The 25,050-nt window shown below is 44.2% G+C and overlaps 1 protein-coding gene across 1 annotated transcript; it reads right to left on the bottom strand.

Moving 5' to 3' along the window:
* Positions 1-114: 114 nt before the first annotated feature.
* Positions 115-24,897, bottom strand: LOC311509977 (protein NLRC3-like). The gene is made up of 11 exons (XM_084575438.1): positions 24,745-24,897; positions 24,388-24,537; positions 22,755-22,833; positions 22,381-22,609; positions 18,391-20,218; positions 16,508-16,681; positions 13,409-13,582; positions 12,709-12,882; positions 12,299-12,472; positions 10,716-10,889; positions 115-996 (listed from the first exon to the last, which is right to left on the bottom strand). Exons 1-11 carry the CDS (start codon positions 24,792-24,794, stop codon positions 987-989), a joined length of 3,216 nt encoding a protein of 1,071 aa, XP_084431564.1. The 5' UTR covers positions 24,795-24,897; the 3' UTR covers positions 115-986.
* Positions 24,898-25,050: the final 153 nt, after the last annotated feature.

A 25,050-nucleotide genomic window follows, 5' to 3' on the forward strand; every position in this document is an offset into this window, starting at 1 on the left:
ATAAAAGCATATATCTAAAACATACAGTATTATATGATGGCAAACTCATACAAGTATATTATTATTTTCTATAAAAGAAAAACAATCAAGCATTTTAAGATGCACATACTGTAGATCCTTTATTGTTAAACAAACACAACAGTGTCTTTCTGTCCGACAACCCTTTTCCCTTTGTTTCATGTGAATGCTATGTATAATTTTATCCAGCAGATGTCGCCACATTTAATTTGATCAAATGCTTCCAAACAATTGCTTCAGGTTGATTCAGTGGTTCAGAAAGCTTCAGTTCTTCCATCACTACTGCATACCTCTTTCCACACCAAGGGAGATAAATTACAGTTGCACCAGTGATATTAACCTTCATAGACATGTCTGCTTCCTAGCGAACCCAACAAACCAAGCATCAGATTAACACTGCTAAACACAGCGATGGTCAATAATATATATATATATATATATATATATAATATAGTATATAGTGGGCACAATTTTTTTTACTAACAATTAATACCAGAAGATAAACTGTAAAAAAAAATAAATAAAGAAAGAAAAAATAATACCAAGAGTACATCCACTGTAAAAAATACTATGATGGGGTACACTGTAAAGAATGATCACCAAGAAATACACCGTAAAATTGTCCACCTTTGTTTCAGAGCAAAGAAGAACAAGTACATTATGAAAATATTTAGAATTAATGAGCTATCCTTTCACAAAATATTTTATGAACAACCTGGAATTTCTTTAAAGAAATAAAGTGCAGTTTTATTGATGTCTCCCGTTTAGTTCTGGATGTTATGTTCTGTTCACTACTCTGACTAAAACAGTGAATAAATTAGCAGTTACTTTGGCAGCGCTCTGTCTCTTTCCTCTCAGTCCCACCCACCTGGTCCTCCCAGTAACATGGTCCAGTCAGAGTCTGCTTCAACCTCTGGATCATCAGGACACAGCTCATCCTCTCACAACACACACCGTCCTGTTTACTGTTACTTCCACCTGTAGAGAGGAGGAGAAAGAAGAGAGGAGGTAAAGGAGTGTTTCCAGAGTCTCCCTTCATCATCACATCCAGTAGAAAGAGCAGCAGGGACTTCAGTCCTGTTCAGAGCAGCAGTGGAGCAGCTGTGGAGCTCAGCCAGCTTCCTTTCAGCTTCATGTTAACGTGTTGGAGTGAACACACACAGACCTGCAGAGACTTTTAGCATCAAGTCTGTTTCCTCTGCAGATTTCACTAAGAAACTGCTGAGAGTCCTGAATGCTTCATTACTGCACCATCCATTAATACACATGATTTGACGTTATATTCCCTTGTGCCAAGATCCCAGGCAAAACACATTAAGAGGCCCAACTGAGAAACCCTAACAAACCTACGGTCATGTGATATGACGATTAACCTACAATCTAAATAAACTAAGTAAGTGCTGCTGGCTTGTAGGCCCACAAAGCAGCAGAGGATAAATTCAAACCTTGTGAAATATAAGCTAACCCAATGCTGCTGGCTTGTATGGCCTGCTCAGCAGCTAACCAAACAAAGAAATATCACTACCAACCAACATGAGGACATCAGATACCTGGCCTAGTCAACAGCAGTACGCAGCATGTCACTGGGGTTTTCAAGTGGGCACCTCCCTTCACCGATGTTTCGTTAAGTTAGGCCCACGACACCTCAAAAAGGCTTAACAGAGACTTCCAGCGTCCTGGAGTCACCCCCCTCCACGCTGCCACTGCACAACCCCGTTTTTCCTCACTATTCAGTGACTATCAACTAGGGCTGGGCGATAAAACGATAACGATATCAATTGCAATAGACACGTGATCAATATCAATAGAAAACATGTTCAATAGAATGTTCGATAATTTCACTTGAACTCCGTTAGAGAAAAATAGGAAGAAAACCCCGAGCCAGAACTGCAAGTCATTCTGGGGATCATTCTCTCGACCTATCACGGCCCAGCTAAGCCAGGTTGGTGGCATCATCAACAACAACAACAACAACAAAAAAAACGCGTAGAATGAAAGGAGAATATGAGTGCAACAGCGCGAGAGGAAATTGCAGATAAAAAAAGGAAAGGCCACGTCACCAGTTTGGCAATATTTCGGTTATTTTAAGTCAGACAAGAGTCAGACTGCTGTCTGCAAACTTGGTGGACATTCACCCGCTCAGCACAGTTGAGAAGTCTGGGTAGAATAGGTTAAAAAAACGAATCAATAATTATCGATATCACCCATCCGATAAAATGAAGATGGCGCCGCTATGTTTGGCATGCCACTTGCTCCTCTGTCTACTGACTACTTTCATAGCCGTATCGCCAGCTATTGTATACGATCGTGCAACACTGCTTGAATTGCGTTTTGGTTCTAACCTTTCTGTAAATGGACAGTCCTACGAACCACCACCGCCATTGCTGGCATCTAGTGATGGGTAGATGAGGCCTCGTGAAGCGTTGCGGCACATTAACCAAACTGTATCGATACTGTGTCGGTACTGTCACTGTTACTCAATACGGACACCTGCTGGACCGTAAACATTATTTCAAGCAAACAAGTTGAGAGACTCCACTGGCTTTTAGCCTGCTTATTACGATGCCGCTAGAGGGCACTAGCGCAGCTAGTCACCCCCAAACACTGGGTCGTAATTTGGGTGCATGAAAAACGAAAACTGTGGTCGTTCTGTAGAGGAGGACAGTCTGCTCCACTGACATACTGATTAAATGACCTAGTATATACATAATATAATATTATTTGTTATTGTATTTTATATTGTATTATTTTGTATCTTAATCTTAGTGTAAAATATCTTTGATATATTTAAAATGTACAGTCAATAAATAATGTAAACACATGAAAATCATAGTAAAAGTGTGAATGTAATGTTGCTTATGTACTCGCCTTTGAGGCAGGGATTTTTTATTTATTTATTTTTGAACAAATTTTTATTAAAAAAAAAAAAGCAAAAAAAGTTTTTCCAGTGTCTTGACATTCAATCATTACGTTCCTTTGAGGCAAGTTCTTCATCTTTGGAGAACAACCGCTCGCAAGGCACTGAAGAAGCTGGCGTGCATAACAACTGTAGCCTACCTTATTTGCCGATATAAGGTAAAAAATGGCCCACACGGCGGAGAACTTTCTCCTTCTTTGGGGCTCCATATCGCGACTTGAAGGAAGAGTTTTAATTCAAAAGTTCAAGGATTTTTTAAATTTTTTTTTTGGCAGAGACCATCCCGTTCACAGATGCGCTTCTTTATAAACACAGTTTGGTGCCTCAGTGACGGACGAAACAGCGTCTGTATCGGTCACATGACTTTTTCTTAACCGATACACGCACTGACACGGGGTTTCGCTCTGTGAGCTCGACACATGCGCCGACGCATCGGTGTTGCCGGACCCATCACTACTGGCATCAATTCCACCTTTTGTAAGTCGCCCTGTCTGCCTGTTCAGGCGCCGCAGAAGACGTGGACGGAGAGGCGGACTACATGTCAAGCTTCGGGCTCACCTGATTTCACCTTCGCTGCGGAGTGGAGGTCCAACGGAGCTGAAAACCTCGGTCTCCTGTTCAGCTGGCCTACGAGAATACTACCGGTGGCTTCGGACGGTTGGCCCTAGCAAAGGCTTACTGTATCCATGTCACCGCTGGACCAGATCAACAACACAGGGATGTGTCAAAGAAAACCTCAGACGAATTCCTTGCGTGGTTTTACCATCTGACAGATCCAGGTTACGTTTGGCGCTTTGTAAGGCCAGGTCACTCAATAACAAAATGTTTGTCTTCAATGACGTCATCTCTTCACATAACCTCGACCTGTTTTTTCTCACCGACACCTGGCTGCCCCCAGGTGATGTCAGTGCTTTTTCTGAACTTCTCCCCTCTGGCTATCTATTCCTGAACACCCCGAGGCATACGGGGAGGGGCGGGGGAATAGCCACTGCATACAAACAGTCCTTGAAGTGCCGCCAGGTGTCCACTAGGGGGTTCTCCAGTTTTGAGCTTCAAACTTTTGTGCTCACATTGCCTTGTCCCCTATTATGTGCAGTTATCTACCGACCACCTAAACTAAAAAAGGACTTTCTCAATGAGTTTTCAGAGTTTCTGACAGAGTCTCTGCCAAAATTTGACAATATATTAATTTGTGGTGACTTTAACATCCATGTGTGCTGCTCCTCTGATCAGCTTGCTAATGATTTTAGATCATTACTAGAATCTCTGGATTTTACACAGTCTGTATCCTGTCCTACCCATCGGCTAGGCCACACATTAGATTTAGTCATTTCTCGTGGGGTGACTGTGTCTACTTGTGATGTTGAGGATTTCTCCCTCTCTGACCACTCTCTCATACGGTTTGAAATTTTTGCTGCACCACCTTCACTTCCAACCACTGCCCCTCAGCGTCGTCGCATCTTTACCCCCTCCACCATCAATGACTTTGCTGCTGCTTTTTCTGCCTCGGATGTATGCTCTAGTCGAACTGACATCTCCTCTGTGTCCAGACCTTTTCCTCTCTTCCTTCAACTCCATATGCTCTGAAATTCTGGACTCTGTAGCCCCCTTTAAAGTAAAATCAAATAAAAGTGCCTCTGACCCCTGGCTCAATAACACTACGCAAACCCTGAGGCGTCAGTGTAGGCGGGCTGAGCGTAAATGGAAGAGGGATAGGCTGCAGGTGTCACTGGAGATTTTTAGAAATAGTCAAGCCTCCTTTCAGAGAGCAGTGAAGGATGCTAAAGCAACATACTTGTCAAATCTCATCAACAGCAATAGTCACCGCCCTGGAATCCTCTTTAGTACTATCAACTCTGTCATAAATCCTGTATCTGTTGTTTTGCATGATGTATCTGTACATACTTGCAATACATTTAAACAATATTTCATGGACAAGGTTTCCTCAGTCAGAAAATCCATCACACATACCCCTTCTGATGTTTTTCCTTCTCAGCTTTGCAGTGTGTCTTTGAGAGTTTTTGCACCAGTTGCTCTTGAGGACCTTAAGAAAGTGGTCCAGGAGATGAATGCCACCACCTGCCCTCTCGACACGATCCCTGCCAGAATTATGAAGGAGGCTATTGACACCTTAGGCCCCTGCCTCATCCTCTTCATAAACAGCTGTCTGAGTTTGGGTGTTGTGCCCGCTGCCCTCAAACATGCCATTGTACGACCACTGCTTAAGAAGCCTAACCTTGATCCATCCATCCTGTCCAACTTCCGCCCAATATCTCACCTCCCTTTTCTGTCCAAGCTGATGGAGAAACTTGTTTTTTCCCAGCTTCAGGCCCACCTCCAACTGCACGCCATTGCTGAGAAATTTCAGTCAGGTTTTAGGTCCAGACACAGCACCGAGTCTGCATTGTTGAGGGTCCACAATGACATTCTTGTGGCTATGGACAAAAAAAGCTCAGTGGTTCTGGTGCTACTGGACCTGACTGCTGCATTTGACACCGTGGATCATGCCATTCTCATCTCCCGGCTTCAACACACTGTCGGCCTCCAGGGGGCGGTGCTCAAATGGTTCTCATCATATCTCACAAACAGGACTTTCTCAGTAATGCTAAATGACTTTTCATCATCATCTACCCCTCTGTCAACTGGAGTGCCCCAAGGTTCCATTCTGGGGCCTATTCTGTTTGCACTGTACATGCTGCCACTTGGACAACTCATTACCAGACACAACATCCAGTTCCATTTCTACGCCGACGACCTCCAGATCTACCTTCCAGTGATCCTGAGTAACCGTTCTGCACTGGAACCTCTTCATAACTGTCTTCAGGATATTAAAGAATGGCTCGCTCAGAATTTCCTTCATTTAAATGAAGGGAAAACTGAGTATATTCTTTTCAGCCCCGACTCACCACAAAATTCACCCTGTTTTGATCCTGTAACACCTCAATTCGCTCCCTCTGTGAGAAACCTGGGTGTTATATATGACAATGGACTAAAATACGACAAACAGATAAATGCAGTGGTAAAGGCGAGTTTTTTTTCCATCTAAGACTGCTTGCAAAGGTCAAACCATTCTTGTCCCGACCTGACCTTGAAAAGGCTATTCACGCCTTCATCAGCTCGCGGATTGACTACTGCAATGCTGGACTTAACCATTCTCTCCTCCAAAAGCTCCAACTTGTACAGAATGCAGCAGCACGCCTTCTCTCAGGCACCTCCAAACACTCACACATCACACCAGTCCTCTGTTCCCTTCACTGGCTCCCGGTGCGGTACAGGGTGGACTTCAAAGTCCTTTTATTTGTGTTTAAAGCCATTCATGGCTTGGCCCCAGCCTACCTTAGTGAACTTGTAACCCTGTACAACCCAGTTAGGAATCTGCGCTCCGCAGATCACACCACCTTGGTCATCCCTAGGTCCAAGTACAAGGCTTTGGGGGGGCGGTCTTTTGCTGTCTTAGGCCCTAAACTGTGGAACGCTCTCCCAACTCATATTCAATCTGCCACCGAGCTCACAACTTTTAGGTCAGAGTTAAAAACATATTTATTCAGGCTGGGACTGTTGCTCCTTTATGTTACAGTCGTGTTTTAATTTTGTTTCAGTAGTATTGCTTTTATTCTTGTTTTTACACTTGAATGCACTTTGTGCACCTTTTGGCGGTGCAGCTGTGTCTTAATTATGTTTTAGTAATGTTGCTTTTGTTCTTGTTTTTACCCTGGAAAGCACCTTGTGCACCATTGGGTGCTGGAAGGTGCTATACAAATAAATATTGATTGATTGATTGATTGAACTGATATGAAACACTTACATTGTGATACATTTTTCAGCCATATCGCCCAGCCCTACTATCAACAACTAATCTTTCAATAATTAGCCTAGTCCGTTTATTAATCACAACCAAAATAAACAAATCTACCGTGGTTCACCCCGTTGATGCGGACTGAACCACGAACCAATCTACGTCATCTATCATGATTTGCAAACACACTTAAGTCGCACAGCCATCCTTACCTTTAGCTAGCTCCCCAGCGAGCATGCTTCCTACATGCCCAAAGTCACTTGATTGCTCTTTCTGCTGCCCCTGACACGTTACATACCGCAGTCCTCTGGCTTCTTCCACGTATGCCCAGCTCGCTCAGAAGAGCAGTCGCAGATTTTGCCACAAATCCACGGCAGCCCACTTCTACCGGGCGGACATGAGCCCTCCAACCATTCTGCTCTGCGTCTGCTGCTAACTCTGCATACTTAGCTCTCTTATGCTCGTTAGCCTCCTCAACTCTATGTTCCCACGGGACAGTCAGCTCTATAAAATAGACTACTTTCTCTGGCTCAGGCCACAACAGCAGATCTGGCTGTAGTCGGGTGCTAGCTATCTTGGTTGGAATAAAGAGATGTCCATTTAAATCCGCCCTCATCTCCCAGGCTCCTCCTACTCAGAATAAGTCTGCACACACAAGTGCACAGTGGGCAGGCAGCATCCTCACCTACCCACTGGTTTAGGTTCTGGGGAGTTGGCAACACATCATAGTAGCCCCTATCATGAATCTAATCCTGCTAGCCTCCATGCTCCAAAGCCCTATCCACTTCAACTTCCTTTTCTCCACACTCTCCCAGTTCACCCATTGACCCTGCTTAGCCTGTAACACTGCCTTAGTGCATCTTACTGCTTCCTCTTGTTTCTGTACCTCTTCCACTACCATCTTTCTCCTTTCTACTGCTGATGCCTTGCTCCACAGAGGTTTCCCTGCACACAGCCCTAAGCCTCCATGCCCTTGCTGTACATTGCCTATGATATCCCTATGCCTAAGAGCTGCCTGTGCTTGCTGTACTGCCTCTTTTGCCTCCCCGTTTTAAATGTGGGCACGCACTCCTAACCACTGGATCCTTCGACTGAGTGAGAGTCATTTCCAGTCTAACTTTAGCACACTTAAACTCCTCTGTTAGGCTGGTAACTGGGAGCTCCAATATGCCTTTCCCATACAAGGCTGCGCTGCTTAAGCAGCGTGGGACACCGAGCCACTTTCTGATAGAAGAATTAATCATCCTTTCTAACTTTTCTACCTTTGAAAGGGCAACCTCATACACCGTCAGCGGCCACATTAGCCGAGGCAGTAAACCAAATTGCCAGCACCACAATTTTAACTTCCCTGGTAGCCCTGACCGGTCAATGCTTGAAATGCCTTGAATCATTTCCTGCCTTAACCCTTCAAACTGCGCCTTATCACTGAGACTTGCATCATACCATCTTCCCAAACTCTTCACTGGCTTCTCCAGCACTGTGGGAACCACCTCATCATTTACAACAAACTTCTTATCTACTACCTTTCCTTTAACAATAGAAATACTCCTAGATTTAATAGGCTTCACTTTCATCCTAGCCCACTGCAGGTTGCTATTTAGCTAATCCTGCAATCTTCTGGTACAAGGAGCGGTTGACATTGTAGTCGTCATGTCATCCATGTAGGCTCTAATTGGGGGGATGTGAAGCCCTCCCTGCAGCCTTTCTCCACCTACCACCCATTTGGAAGCCCTAATAATGACCTCCATTGCCATTGTAAAGGCTAGTGGAGAGATAGTACACCCTGCCATGATGCCTACCTCCAGCTGCTGCCATGCTGTAGTGTATTCTGCTGTGGTAAAGCAGAGTTGTATGTCTAAAAAGTAGGCTTTGACTAAGTTTTTTATACTACCTGGGAAAGAAGTCGAATGCTTCCCATAACAAACTGTGTGGTACTGACCCAAAAGCATTAGCCAGGTCTAACAATATTACATGCAGGTCTCTCTTCTCTTGCTTTGCTAACTGAATTTGGTGCCAAATCATACTGGTGTCCTCTAAGCATCCAGAGAAGCCGGGGATCCCAGCCTTTTGCACCGATGTATCAACTAGTCTGTTTTTCACCAAGTAACTGGACAACCTCTGTGCCACAACACTGAAGAAAATCTTCCCCTCAACATTAAGTAGACTAATTGGTCTAAACTGGCTTATTTCCAACAATTCCCTCTCTTTGGGAATAAAAATGCCCCCCCCTGCGCCATGCCTTGGGAATAACCCGTTTCTACCATACTACCTTCATCAATTTCCACAGGAACCTCAGCACATCTGGTGCACTCTTATACAGCCGGTAGGGGACCCCATTAGGTCCCAGGGCTGAAGAGGCTCTACCATTTCTTGAATCTCTTTCCGCCTTGGTGAGCTGTTATCACACTGGCTACCTATTTCACAAATAGGTGGAATGTCAGAGGGTAGTGCCAACTTTCTAAACCTGTCCGTGCCTTTATGCACCTCCTCCAAAAACTCCTCAAGCTTCTCTTTTGGTACCGTAAGGTTACCATTTTTTTCCTTACTAAATAGTGACTTCACAAACCTAAATGGGTCCTTATAAAATGTTACTCTAGCCCGCTCTTTCCTTTTGCTGTTTTTCCTAATGTTCTCCACCCTTCTTAGCCCTGCCAACCGCTCCCTCACATCTGCCTGTAAACAATCAATACCTTTCTTCCCCTCATCTGTAGCTTTCCTCCACTGCCTCTTAAGGAGTCTCCTCTCCTGGAAGAGCTTATCAATCTCTTGCTGACGCCTAGATCTAACTACCTGTCCCTCTTGTTTCTTCCGTTTCTCAACCACACCAAATCTTTCCTTACCATAACCATAAATAAGATCACCCATTTTCTCCAACTTACTCTCCACTCTAACTTTAAGCCTACCTAGCGCACTAACCAAATCGCTATTGATGTCCTCCCACTGCCTACTATCTGCTGCACCTGGCCATTTGATCCTTGGTTGACCAAGTTGACCGCTAATTTTCTCCCTCTTTAGCTGGCTGGCCTCTCTGTCTGCCTCAGTGCTTGTACCTGCCTCAACATTAGGGGTGCTGATGTCCTGCGAACTGTGGGTTACTTCCTGTCGCTGGACCGACTGACTGAATGCACTTCTTAAGAAGTAGCTAACAATGCAGGGTCCCTGTGCTCTCTCTGCCAAGCACTTTTTCCTCTCTTGATGGATTCTGAGGCCCTTTACTGTTGTTATCTTTTGCCAGCCACACACACAAACCTGCTGCTTCTTCCCATCTCCATCTAAACTAGTGGCTTCCAATAACATGCTTTGCCTACTCAGTGTCAAATTCATTCCAGGGTCAAAAAAAGTGACCCCTGCTCTCACTGACTCCAGGGGTATTTTATCAATATTCATACTTGTAGCGAAAATGGGGTGTAGCCCATTGCTTATTATAGCCGGGGTGCTACTTTAGCACCAACACTTTACTGATGGATTTACTGCTGCTCCATTTAAACAAAGATCAGCTGACTAATAAACATGGAAGCTGTCATTGAAGAGATCTGATCAAACTAATGACACATGTGATGACTCTGCTCATGGTTACTAAATGTAATGCTGGTTCTGTGATGTGCAGGCTTCAGTCAGACTGATCTCAGAGCTGTGATCAATTGTTCATCAGATTTGATGAATGACCACCACTGTCTCTATACATCTTGGAAGGCTATCAGCTGGAATCCAGCTTCATTTCCTGGACACATCAACACAACAACAACAGTCGTCTTCACATCAACTCAAATACATGATCATAACAAGCTTCTGGCTCATCTGATTGGCTGACTGTTGTCTCTCTCTCTCTGTCTGTCTGTCCAATCCTGAAGCGTGTCTCCATTCTCCTCTCACAGCTTCACTGAGAAGCTGCAGGTTTACAGGAAACACTGGATCTTTGATACTTACGGTGTTTAGGACAATACTGATGAAAGCAGCATGGACTGACTGGAACCCTCTACTCACCTCAGAGTCTCCAGTTTATAGTCTGGACTCTTCACAAGATCAAGAAAATGCTTCACTCCTGAATCCTTCAGGTTGTTGAGACTCAGGTTCAGATATTTCAGATGGGAGGGGTTGGACTTCAGAGCTGAGACCAGAGAATCACAGCTGATCTCTGACAAACTGCAGTCAATCAATCTGAATAAAGAATAAAAGATGAAATGATTGATGATCAATCAGATGTGTTGAGGTTTTAAACGTGTCCTCATCAATGTGTGTGTTGACCAGGAATGAAGCTCAACATTACACAGTTATTTAAATGAGTTTGTATTTGTCTTCATTTTGAGGAACAATAAAGTTTTATATAAAATAAATTCGATTCAGATGGTGATTAAAGTGGAAATGAAGCAGTCAAATAAAACAGATGTCTATAGCACTAGTTAAATATTTAAATATACCATAAATACAAATAAAGTCGGAAATATGACCCGTTATTCAGAAAAAAGCACAAACAAGTTGCATTAATTCTAATGTTTTCAGCCTGTGCGCAGCCATCTTTGTTTTCCGAAAATGATGACGTCACGAGAATGGTTGGTGCCACACTCTATGTTGTTTACATAGCGGCTGTCGTAGCCTCACAGTTAGCTTACTGCCTCAAATGGAAAACAAAATGGATATGGACAAATGGGATAGACCCACCAATGAGGGCAGGATCCAATTGCCTATGCTTTTGAGCCTGTTAGAGCAGTGGCAGTTTTAGTGCCCCCCACAGATCCTCTCGTTCCTCTGCCTGGCAAGCTCGTTTCTGCGCTCTGTCTCTGCGCATAGCAGCGCCTGACGGGTCCGATTTGACAGGTCTGTCCGTGTCTCCAGCACTATAGCCAGTAAAATTAAAAATTGTTGGCACAGCATCTGGCTTCAGGCGATTGGTGGGACGGCGAACAAATCTCCCATCTTCATCAAAAGCTCCCTCTTCGACGTAATCAGACTCTATAAAGTGGTCGCTACATACTCTCTGTCCTTTTATGTTTTATTTATTTTATTTTTTGTCATTTATATTTTTGTTTTTATTACTGTATATATTTTATTTCTGTGAGCACCTTGGGTCAATTACATTGCGTTTAAGTGTGCTATATAAATAAACGTGACTGAGGCGTTTCAGTTTCAGTGCAGCTAACCATCTTTGGAGCAGTTTAGGCTTTTTGACTGGAATAACGTGAAAAGGAACTAATTTACCGCTCTCTTTTACCCGATAGAATTCGTTTGAACAGCCAGGGGCAATACAAAATGACCCCCCTGTTTTTTTCCCAAGATCTGCCATGTTTATTTGACAGTTAGCGACAAAGCCAGTAGGAAGCTAATGGCTAAGACAAACGCTAACAATTCTGATGACGTAGCGCCTGAATTTTTAAAACATGGCTGCGCCCTAGTGGCGAAAGTCGTTATCTACATGTCATTTTCCAGTGAAACTGCTTGAATTTCAGCTTTAATGAAAATCCATGTATTTCCAAAAATGAAAAAGCAACCAAAAAATTATCACAGTTCTCATTGCTTCATTTCCACTTTAAACATATCAGATCTACAACAGTAACAAACAGTGAACTTACCCCAGTGTTTCCAGTTCACAGTCTGGACTCTTCAGAAAACCACACAGCTGCTTCACTCCTGAATTCTTCAGGTTGTTGAGACTCAGGTCCAGATGTTTCAGATGGGAGGGGTTGGACTTCAGAGCTGAGACCAGAGAATCACAGCTGATCGTTGACAAACTGCAGCTCCTCAATCTGAATAAAGAATAAAAGATGAAATGATTGATGATCAATCAGATGTGTTGAGGTTTTAAGTGTGTCCTCATCAATGTGTGTGTTGACCAGGAATGAAGCTCAACATTATACAGCCATTTAAATGAGTTTGTATTCATCTTAATTTTGAGGAACAATAAAGTTTTATTTAAAATAAATTAGATTCAGTGGGTGATTAAACATATCAGAATTACAACAGTAACAGACAGTGAACTCACCCCAGAGTCTCCAATCTACAGTCTGGACTCTCCAGAAAACCACACAGCTGTTTTACTCCTGAATCCTTCAGGTTGTTGTCACTCAGGTCCAGATGTTTCAGATGGGAGGGGTTGGACTTCAGAGCTGGTCCCAGAGAATCACAGCTGATCTCTGACAAACTGCAGCTCCTCAATCTGAATAAAGAATAAAAGATCAAATGACTGATGATCAATCAGATGTGTTGAGGTCTGAAATGTGTCCTCATCAATGTGTGTGTTGACCAGGAATGAAGCTCAAGATTATACAGTTATTTAAATGAGTCTGTAGTTGTCTTCATTTTGAGGAACAATAAAGTTTTCGGGCGAGAGGTGGGGTCCTCCCTGGAGAGGACTCCAGCCTATCACAGGGCTAACACAGAGAAGCACTCACACCTGCAGCCAATTTAGAATCACCAATTAACCCAATGAGCATGTCTTTGGACGGTGGGAGGAAGCTGGAGTACCTGGAGAGAACCCACACTGACACAGGGAGAACATGCAAACTCCATACAGAAAGGACCCAGTCGGCCTGGATTAGAACTCAGAACCTTCTTGCTGTGAGGCATCATTGTTAACCAACACACCACTGTGCCACCCACAATACAGTTTTATTTAAAATAAGTTTGATTCAGTTAGTGATTAAACATATCAGGTTTACAACAGCCACAGACAGTGAACTTACTCCAGAGTCTCCAGTCTACAGTCCGGACTCTCCAGAAAACCACACAGCTGCTTCACTCCTGAATCCTTCAGGCTGTTAAAGCTCAGGTTCAGATGTTTCAGATGGGAGGGGTTGGACTTCAGAGCTGGTCCCAGAGAATCACAGCTGATCTCTGACAAACTGCATCTCCAAAAACTGAATAAAGAATAAAAGATGAAATGATTGATGATCAATCAGATGTGTTGAGGTCTGAAATGTGTCCTGATCAATAAGCTGTTCTCTAAAATGGTAGTGACTTTGTCCTTGTGTTATTGTGGATCTTCATCATGTCAGCCTTCTACAGACATCATCCAAACGTCAGCGCAACATTTAGGCAACACAACAACACTGTGGATGTTGTCCTCCATCTTGTCTCATTGGAGTCAGACTAGAAGGGGATTTCTCCACAGACAGTATGGACAGAAAGAATGATTAGTGACACCAAGAACTCTGTTAATGATAGGGGTGTAACGGTACACACAAGTCACAGTTCGGTACAACAGGAAAAAAAGCAACAAAAACTCACACATGTATAAAACTAGCTTTATTCATTGATTTTGAACAGACACCAATAGACTGAAAAAAATAAAAACCACCTCCTGTTCTAAAAGTAAAAACTAGAATAAAACATCAAACTAATGCATTAGGAGGGTTCTCATACCATTCATTCATTTTGTTCATACAGAGGAAAAGAAAAAGCACAATTTCTTGTAGGGATAAACTGAGGTAGTCAAGTAGCAACTGGCAACTTTGGTAACTTCATTAGAAGAAACTAACTCAACTAACTTGTTGCACACACGTTTTTTTTCCTCGCACCAGTGACAGACATATCGGGGTGATGCCGCCTTATGTGCGTTAGCATGTTTGATGTGTTTCCAGCGACGTACCGCACCTCCGCCAAACATCGTCGGCAGTCTTTGTCCGGTCCACCATTCGCGTGCCATCACCGTTATGTTGCACCGGGAAACCAAAGTGTTCCCACACTGGTGATTTAAATGAAGCCGGCGGCTCTTCCAACTCCACACTTCTCTTAGTACATCTATGCTCCACACTCTCAATGACTTTTCTTATTTGTCTGTTTTTCTTCTTCTGTAGGCTAATGACGTCAGCTGGCAGCTTTTAGACTCATTACCGCCACCTGAATGGAAGTGAGGACTCGACTTTTTCTTTATGCTATTATATTATACTAGGCTATTATTTAAGTCCATCAGAGCAGCAAAAAGTGCTCACTCCCAAAAACTTGAAGGCTTCTACCTCAACCACAACACACCCAGTATGTGGCAGGGAATCCAGTCTGTCACAAACTACAGGAGGACCACAACAATGACAGACCCCCGGGACACCACCCTTCCAGACAGCCTGAACACCTTCTATGCCAGGTTCGACAGGCTGAACACAGACTCACCCTCAAAAGCCCCCTGTGACCCCACGGACACTGCCTTCCAGGTTACACACGCACAGGTCCTGAAGGCTCTGAAGAAGGTAAACCCCCACAAGGCGGTGGGACCTGATGGAGTGCCTCCCAGGGTACTGAAGGCCTGTGGGGAACAGCTAGCCGGTGTGTATGCTGACATCTTCAACATGTCATTATCCCAGGCAACAACACGGTTCCGGACACGGTTGACCCCCTCCAGTTTGCATACCACCCCAACCGATCAGTGGACGACACAGTAGCAATAGCCCTTCACCACACCCTGCAACACCTGGAGAGCTGAAGAACGTATGCCAGAATGCTCTTCCTGGACTACAGTTCTGCATTCAACACCATCTGCCCAGGCAGACTAATCGAGAAGCTGGCAGACCTTGGAGTCCCTACTTCCACCTGCAACTGGATCTTGGATTTCCTGACCGAAAGACCACAGGTGGTGAAGATGGGAGGACGGGTGTCTGCTGAGCTCAGGGGCAGCACAGGATCACCACAGGGCTGCTGCCTCAGCCCCAAATTCTTCACCCTGTACACACATGCCTGCGTCTCCACCCAGGACAGCACCATCATCATCAAATATGCTGATGACACCACCATCCTGGGCCTCATCAAGGGGGGAGATGAGTCAGGATACAGGGCCTTGGTCAACAACATTCTTGTCTATGGAGAGGAGAACGACCTCATCCTCAACACAGACAAGACCAAGGAATAATTAAGGACTTCAGGAAGAATCCTCCCCCTCTACAGCCTCTTTTCATCAGAGGGGCTGAGGTGGAGAGGGCAGACTGCTACAGATTCCTGGGACTGCAGGTCACATCTGACCTGAGCTGGACTCTCAACACCACAGCCACAGTGAAAAAAGCCCAGCAAAGGCTCTATTTCATCAGGCTGCTCAGAAAAGCTGGTCTGAACCATTGCCCCCTCACCCAGGCCTACAGAGGGCTGATAGAGAGCGTCCTCACCGCAGGCATCACTGTCTGGTACGGCAACACCACACAGGGAAGGGAGAGGAAGGCTCTGCAAAGAGTCATAAAGACCACAGAGAGGATTATAGGGACAAAACTTCCTTCCATGGACTCTATGTACGCACAGCGCTGTAGGAAACGAGCAGAGGGAATCATCAGAGACTCACTCCACCCAGCTCACTCTCTGCTCAGACACAAACACTGCAGGTACAACCTGAGACACAGCAGAGCGGACTGTATCATCACACATAAAACTCGCTTTTTCAGCAGCTTCTTCCCTGCCACAGTCAGACTGATGACAAAACAATAACTCCTGAACTTTTGCAAAAAATAACCAAACACTACCTCACTTTAATTACATGTGCAATAGTTGACTTAATATTAACTGTGAAATAGGACGATGTGCCATATACCCTCCTGTACAATGTGCAATTTCCTGATAAATGTGTAGTTCTCGGATAAATGTGCAATAGTTTATCAGTGCAATATTCCCAATACTCTCTCTTTCTCCCTCTCTCCTGTTCTCTCTCTCCTGCTCTCGTTCTCTCTCCTGCTGATGTTCAGGAACATGATGCTCCTTCATTTAAACTCTTTGAGCTCGTTTTCTATCTGACAGTCCCAACAAGAGAAATCATCTAAACCGGATCTCCATTCTTCAGAAGCCTGATAAGAAAATAAATGAAAACTGACCTCAGAGTCTCCAGTTTACAGTTTGGACTCTCCAGTCCAGCAGACAGATGCTTCACTCCTGAATCCTCCAGGTTGTTTCCACTCAGGTCCAGATGTTTCAGATGGGAGGGGTTGGACTTCAGAGCTGAGGCCACGACTTCACAGTGATTCTCTGAGAGCCCACAGTTAGAAAAGCTGTCATGAGACAAATAAATAAAATCTGCTATAAGGGAAGAAGACATTTCTATAAACATTCTATAAATTGATCAATGGACAGTTGGACACATCCTGTTGGACATTTTGTCTCCACATCAGTGGTTCAGCTCATCTTCTCTGACTGTGTTTGACAGGAAACAATCATTCTCATCATCTCTCTCAGACCTTTGTTTAGTTGAATGTGCAGATGAATGGAGACAACACTGAGTTACACTGAGGCTTCCAAACTGTCCACAGTCTGTCAGTGGATCTGATCTAGGGTTGCCAACTCCCTGAAAAATAAATAAGGAACACCTCATTGGCAGGGCCGGCCGACCCGGTTGCCTTCACCCTTCCCGGCGTGGTAAATTTTTTTAGCCCTTTTTTGCGTATGTGAAACAATTTTTAACTATTTAATGCAAAGCTGAAGTGAATTAGATTCATATTTCTGAGTGATATGAACATATGGAAAACAAATTATTATTCAACTTTCAATTTTTAACACAAAATAACAAAATTAACAGAATAAAATAAATATCTTTCTTGAACAGAAACCTGTCCTGCTGAACTTAAAACTGTATAAATTAATATAAAACAATAGAAAGCAGAACATTCCTCTTGTAATAGTGCAATAAGAAAAGTGCAAACAGAAAGTGTGAGGAAAAGTTGCTGCTTTGTTGTCTTCTGGTATCTTCTTCATATGCAACAGTACCTCGACCAATGAGATGAGCGGGATTCCCGCTGTCAGCTCATTGGTCACAGAGCAGGAGACGACCTGGGAATAAGTTTACCATAAATGTTCATATAAAGCGTCCTGTTATTCATTCATTCCACTGACATTTTACACACTATTTTGGATTCTCACGGTAATACAGGACAAAGTGCATCCTGTTTCAGCTCAGTATGGGACGCGTACTTTTGTTTTGCTGTCTGCCATCACCTTCAGTCCACAAGTGGAACATTTAGTCTTTAGTCCAACACAAATGAAACCCATTACTTGACAACCTCAGACCTGGACATCATTCAGTATGAACATGGTGAAATATTTCCATGTGGAGGACACAGGACTGGCTCAACTTTAGTTGTTCAGCACAAACACAATGAACAAACAATCAGGTTGAATTCTTTTCACCATCAAGTCATCACAAAGATGTTCTCAGGGTTTTATCTGTCAAACTAAACTCTGACCTTTGTGTGTTTCAGATCTCTTTAACAAGTCAGACTTCTACCGTTCTGCTCTTATATATTCAGACCTCTGAGCATTTCCTGCTTCAACTCTTCTCTACAGCAACAAGACAGGAAACAAATATAAAGATGTAAAAACAAGACCATGTGACTCGACTTCGCTTCTTAAAATGAAACGTTGAACTCAGTCAATAAAATGCTCCATTGATGGGTCAGTCTCTGTGTGGGATGATCAGTAGTTTACGGTGGCTCATGTTGATCTTAGCAAGCTTTAGAAAGATGTTGATGTGGAGCCACTTCACTGACTTCAGGATTATTCTGTACTCTAAAACAGCCTTCAATATCCTCTCATCATTGTAACGTGAGGCCTCAGAGGCTGCTTCAGCTAAACTAACTTACCGATGGAGAGAATAATAAGACAGAGAAATAGAAAGAAAGAGTCAATAACTAGAAGAACAGCTGGAGAACATCTCGGACTAAATATAACCGACTGTGACTCTGTTAATGATCACATCAGGACTCACCGAGCCTTTCTGCAGTTCCTCACGACTGGGATCAGTCTCTGTCGTCCCTCCTTTGATGTGTTGTACTGATCCAGATCCAACTCATTCAGAACCTCCTTTGACATCTGCAGCATGTAGGCCAGAGCTGAGCAGTGGATCTCAGAGAGTTTCTTCTTTGATATGTTCTCTGACTTCAGGAACTCTTGGATCTCCTGATAAACTGAGAGGTCGTTCATCTCCATCAGACAGTGGAAGATGTTGATGGTTCTGTCAGGAGAGATTTTATCAGTGTTCATCTTCTTCAGGTTGTTGATGGCTCTCTGGATGATTTCTGGATTGTTCTCTCTCTGACCCAGCAGGCGACTTAAGAGTCTCCAGGAGGACACTGTGTGACCCAGCAGGCCTCCTAAGAGTCTCTGGTTGGACTCCAGAGAGAGGCCATGAAGGAAGCGAACTAACAGGTCCAGGTGACCATTTTTACTCTCCAGAGATTTAACCACGACTCTGTTCAGAAATTCATCCAAAGGTGAGTTATTGTAGTTTCTTCTCAGGAAGTCCTTCAGCACCTCTGTCTTCCTGTTGGTGTAACAGTGGATCATGTAGACTGCAGCCAGAAACTCCTGAACGCTCAGATGGATGAAGCAGAACACCTTGTCCTGGTACAGTCCTCTCTCCTCTTTAAAGATCTGTGTCAACACTCCTGAGTACACTGAGGCTGCTCTGATATCGATGCCACACTCTGTCAGGTCTGATTCGTAGAAGATCAGGTTTCCTTTCAGCAGCTGATCAAAAGCCAGTTTTCCCAGAGACTCAATCATCTTCCTGCTCTCTGGACTCCAGTGTGGATCTGTCTCAGCTCCTCCATCATACTTGACCTTCTTCACTTTGGTCTGAACCACCAGGAAGTGGATGTACATCTCAGTCAGGGTCTTGGGCAGCTCTCCTCCCTCTCTGGTTTCCAACACATCCTCCAGAACTGCAGCAGTGATCCAGCAGAAGACTGGGATGTGACACATGATGTGGAGGCTTCGTGATGTCTTGATGTGGGAGATGATCCTACTGGCCCGCTCCTCATCTCTGAATCTCTTCCTGAAGTACTCCTCCTTCTGGGGGTCAGTGAACCCTCTGACCTCTGTCACCATGTCAACACACTCAGGAGGGATCTGATTTGCTGCTGCAGGTCGTGTGGTTATCCAGAGGCGAGCAGAGGGAAGCAGTTTCCCCTTGATGAGGTTTGTCAGCAGCACATCCACTGAGGTGTACTCTGTAACATCAGTCAGGATCTCAGTGTTGTGGAAGTCCAGAGGAAGTCGACACTCATCCAGACCGTCAAAGATGAACACAACCTGGAACTCTTCAAAGCTGCAGATTCCTGCTTCTTTGGTTTCAGGAAAGAAGTGATGAACAAGTTCCACCAAGCTGAACTTTCTCTCTTTCAACACATTCAGCTCTCTGAAAGTCAATGGAAATATGAAGAGGATGTCCTGGTTGGCTTTGTCTTCAGCCCAGTCCAGAGTGAACTTCTGTGTTAAGACTGTTTTCCCAATGCCAGCCACTCCCTTTGTCATCACTCTTCTGATTGGTCCAAGTCTTCCAGGTGAGGCTTTAAAAAGGTCTTCTTGTCTGATGCTTGTTTCTGGTCTGTGTGGTTTCCTGGATGCTGTTTCAATCTGTATGACCTCATGTTCATCATTGACCTCTGCAGTTCCTCCCTCTGTGATGTAGAGCTCTGTGTAGATCTCATTCAGAAGTGTTGAGTTTCCTGCTTTAGCAATCCCCTCAAACACACACTGGAACTTCTCCTTCAGAGCAGACTTAACTTTACGTCCACAAACTGGAGCAACAACTCCTGAATGAAGAAACAAGAAATAAGATGAACTAGAAAATTCCTGCGGAAATTTTGACTGTGCCGATGATGCTGACGTCCAGTTTCAAGTGTGCGTGGTCTAAAGGCCTGGCTGCTAGGCTCAAAGTGACTGGATGGGTGTGAGTTTGATGTCATGCATGGTACAACAAACCAAACAGGATGATGAGGATGCAGTAGGCCTGGCTGAGAGAGAGAGACACTGAGAAGGGTCGTCCTTTATGCCCTTCTACAAACTGAAGGGCAGGTACAGGCAGCAGACCCCTCCCAGCTCCACCTGAAAGCCAGCATCAAATAAGGAAGAGAGTGGGAGGGATCGTCACACCCCCACCTTTAAGAGGGGTGTCCTCACTTGGATCCCCAGACTTCAAACAACACAGTACAACTACTAGATAGCTTCACAATGCCCACAAAATGTTAGGTAACATACTTAATATAACTCTTATGAGTGTTCAACAGCTCATTATTTATTTAATTAAAAACATCATATAATATTAAATTACTCCAATTATATATAAAATGTCATTAATGTTGTTACAAGCCATAAACGTTTCCTAATTTATGTGGTGGAATAATATATTTTTCAGTTTGACACAGTTTTATTTAAAAATATCTTTCCTTTAAAATGTAAAACTTCAACATTATGTTTTAACTTCAGTGCCGGTTTGATGACTGTGATAAGCTCCCGCTAGCAACGCGGCGAATTAGAGAAGGAGGGAGAGAGGGAGGGAAGGAGGGAGAGAGAGAGGGAGGGGGGGGTCATGGAGTGTTCTGCCTCCCCGTTGTAATGGTCTGAGAGTCCCTAATGTTTTGTCAGTCAGTCTGTGTCTGAAATGCTATAGTGGGAGGGGAGGTGGGAGGTTGGAGTGGGGGGGTCATAATGTCAGGTTCTGGCCACCTACAGTACTGCAGTAATGGTGTGAGGGGTTCTAATGTTTTGGCAGATCGTCTCACTCTGTCTCCCTCAGCCTTCTGTGTGCACCTGTGCTGGTTCTGCTCGTCAGGGCCGTTGCCACGACTACACGCCGCACATATACTTCTCCTGTACCCTAGGATTTGCCCTCCGAACAAATGCTTATTTCTCAAAAACTACAAGTCCCATCGAGAAAACGAACACATTGTGAGCGTCAGCCGAGGGTTTTCTACAATTTAGTGTTGTTCCCACGCGCGTACTGCCAAAATTGTGGCCGTAGTCGTTTTAGAAAAAAAGCATGCGACGAGAAAAATCGTCGAAAAATCGCTCTCGATTTTGACATACACACACATGGGGAAAAATTCGAAAACTGGTCGGCGCACTCCTCGCTCGGAGGAGCCTCCAGTCCAAACCGTACGTCCCACACAAATAAAACCCACACCATCTGAAAGCCAACAAAAATCCCTACATTTTTATGTACTTTTTATCTCTGGACCTCAAAAACTGTGGCCACCCCGTAAGATTGAACCTTTTTATTTTCAGAATTTTGACGAAACTCTGAAGTTAGAGTGAGCGTCAGAGTGCGTCCATAGAGATCCATTATAAACGATGATTTTTTAATTTCTTTCCAAAATTTCGCCAAAACGTAAACTGCGACCCTGACCAAACCGTAAAAGGTATCGAAACGCCGTTTTCAGGACTAAAAAGCTACACTTCCCGTGCCTCGTACAAACTTCCAAGCATTTTTCTACTCCAAAGCACGGCCGAGTAATCGCTGGACAAAGGGAAGCAGGACATTTTGGAATGTTGGCGATTTTTTCGGGCTTTTCCATTCATGTCAATGGGCCGAAACGCCCGCTTTTGGCCGGATTATTCTCGCCCCGTTGGAAGGATCGCTTAGAAAAGTCATAGCACACTTCTCCCGATTAAGGCGCACGTCTGGATATACAATTTGTTTATTTTTTTTAAGAACTCTGGGAGGAGTAGCGAACCGAAAAACTACGGAAGAAGGCGGAAGAAAATTAAGCTGCACCTGCCTGTGCATGCACTAGCTCCCATTGCCTGCAATGGGAGCTAGTGCATCGGCACAGATAATGAATAAACTCTCCAGTAAATATTTCACATGTAATTGCTCTAAAGAATGAGTGTGTGAATATATCTTGGTTCATCTCTGGAGACATTAGTAAATGTCCCATTTCTCCAGCAGCTTCAATGTTTAGAGAAATCCTCTTACTGCTCTGCAGACAGTCAGCCAGCTCCTCCTGCTTCATTCTCTTCAGGAAGTTCATTGTGATCTTCAGAAATAAATCTCTGCTGCTCCTCCTCTGCTCTTCATCCTCACCCTCCAACACCTCCTCATCCTCCCTCTGACTCTCAGAGCATTCTGGGTAATCTGGACTCAGAACCTTCTGCATCTTCTTCAGCTCCTTCTTCACAAAAGTGGTGATGTTGTCCTCCAGCAGCTGGAACAGAATACCATATGAATGACACAAGCAGACTGAAATCATGGAGACAAGCATCAGATCCATGTTGGACACACTGACAATCCACTGGTCTACAAAGTGCAGCATGGAGATTATGGAAAGTAGTTGTTGTACATGTACAGACCAGAAAGATGGAGTCCAGCTGTGTCTGATGCTGCTGGGCAGACTGACCACTGGGAACCTCTGAGCTCTGCTGGTGGACTCTGTGGACCAATCATCAACAATTAGCTCTCATCATGTCTGTCCACACAGAGACAAACACAAGGTAAATGTCCCTGGAGTGATATGTGGATGTGAAGAGTGAATCAGATGAGTCTCTGTAGTGGTAAAGGTTTACTAGTCCTGCTGATCCCACTGACCATCAACAGCTCAGTCTGCAGCTGTTTCATAAAGCTGTGCCTCCCTGATGAATCAGCTGAAGAAGGAACCCAGAGCCAGAGACTGAAGACTGTAAAACGTCCACCAGTCCACAGTGAGTGACTGACAGGCCATTATCAGCCACACAGAAAACAAACCAGACAGAAACATTGAGAAACCTCAGACTCTCTGACTGATCATGTTAGAGATGATAATCTTAGCGAGGCACATGTTCTTCACCTCAGAGCCATCAGCTGTTTCTTTGTCTCCTCCAACATATTTCACTATTTTAACTTTGGACACTTAGAAACAAAGTGTCTACACAAAATAGCGTGGATGTCTCATCCTGAGTTTATCTTCTCTACGACTCAAGCAAGGTCTTCAGGTCAGGACTCAGCTGTCCACCTACACCTGAAGGACAAGGGACAACAATGTCCACATGTTCTGAACATCTGAGGAGTCTCTGGACATTAATGGATCATCAGAGAACCACCAGGTTCATCAGAACAGGTTCCTCCAGGTCCAGGTCCAGGTCCAGGTCCAGGTGAGTATCAGGTCATTAACAGACTCTCGTCATGTGACCTTCAGGTGATAAAAACCTAAACTCCCCACCAGCCATTTAGAGCTGAACACTTGGAGGAAACGTCTTCTAGTCCAGACGTCTTTGTCTCAGTTTAGTTTCTGGACATAACAATGTTCACTCTTTCAGGAATAAACCAAAGGTCACGATTGTCCATGAAGACTAGAACGTTGATGAACCAGGAGTTTTTATTCTCCAGCTCCACTTCCTCTGCAGCGTTACAGCTGATGAGTTTCATCTGAGTCTCTACCATGAAGAAGACCTGCAGGCCGAGGCCTCAGACGTGGAGCTGCTGACTCTCTTCCTCAATGTTTCATACTAATGTGCAGACTGTGTCTATATGAACTCTGGTTAGCTTAGCATTAGTTTAGCTCCTCCTCTCCTCAGACACATCTCATCTTCTCTCTCTCTGGTCCACAGTCAAACACAATGAAGACTTGTCTCCATGGAAACAGACTGAACAGCTGATTAAAGACTGAAGACACTACTCTGCTTCAAAGATCAGTCTCTTATCTGTCTCCTCCTCTAAGGCCTGACACTTACTGTGTCGGCCATTTTAGAAGATCTTTGTAAAAGAAGCAAGAATTCAGCAAGTTACTCAAACCATGTGACTTGTATAAAGTTAGTGATTGTTCTACTGTATATCTATATGTTGTCTATCTTCTTCTTCCAGTGTGTCTGTGTTGTTTTAGATCAAAATCTGTTTATCTTCTGAGGAAACATCTACAACATCTAAGCAGCAGAGATGAAACAGACATGAGCAAGTCAACGTTTATTTATCCTCAGCTCCTCAAGTCAGACAGATTTACTGACACTTTACCTTTTTGGACCAGAACCACGTCCTCCTTTAAACTCTTCAGTAATTCCCTTGGACCAGTCGCTCTTCAAGGACACACAGCTGGCTCCAGATCCTGATCCAGATCCAGGTCCTGGTCCAGGAGAGTCTGGTCTCTGCGGCTGGATCCTGAAACTAAACCACCACAGATAAATGTGCATGTTGGATAAAAACTGATGATAATAAATTCAAAGCAGAGACGTCAGAAGTAAAAGGATGAAACAAACGCATTGTATAAACTCAGTGACGCAAGAGTGATGAACCAGCTTTAACCCAAAGAGGAAGAGAGATGAAAGTAAGACCATCAGCTCCTTATGTAAGACAGATTTACTGACACTTTACCTCTCTGAAAGAGAATCATGTTCTTCTTCAAAATGTTCAAAAGTGTCCATTGACTGGTCGCTCTTAATGGACACACCACTGGATCCAGATCCAGATTCAGATTCAGATCCTGATTCAGATTCAGATTCAGATTCAGATCCAGGTCCAGGTCTAGGTCTAGGTCCAGGTCCAGGTCCCTCCAGTCTGTCCTCTCTCTGGTCCATGCTGCTGAAACACTAATCATTCATGTTGTAAACAGATCAGCTGATCCTCCACTGATTGGCTCTTATTCATCAGCTGCTGTACTTCTACCATCCGTCCACCAGA

This window comes from Chelon labrosus (genome assembly GCF_963514085.1).
Source record: "Chelon labrosus genome assembly, contig: SCAFFOLD_41, whole genome shotgun sequence".
NCBI classification, from domain to species: Eukaryota; Metazoa; Chordata; class Actinopteri; order Mugiliformes; family Mugilidae; genus Chelon; species Chelon labrosus.

Bases quoted from the DNA above. Each gene is read 5' to 3' on its own strand.
- LOC311509977 (XM_084575438.1), bottom strand. From the start codon at position 24,794: ATGGACACTTTTGAACATTTTGAAGAAGAACATGATTCTCTTTCAGAG. The intron at 12,473-12,708 runs GTGAGTTCACTG...TTCTTTATTCAG, and splicing joins TGTAGATTGGAGACTCTGGG to ATTGAGGAGCTGCAGTTTGT. The intron at 10,890-12,298 runs GTAAGTTCACTG...TTCTTTATTCAG, and splicing joins TGTGAACTGGAAACACTGGG to ATTGATTGACTGCAGTTTGT.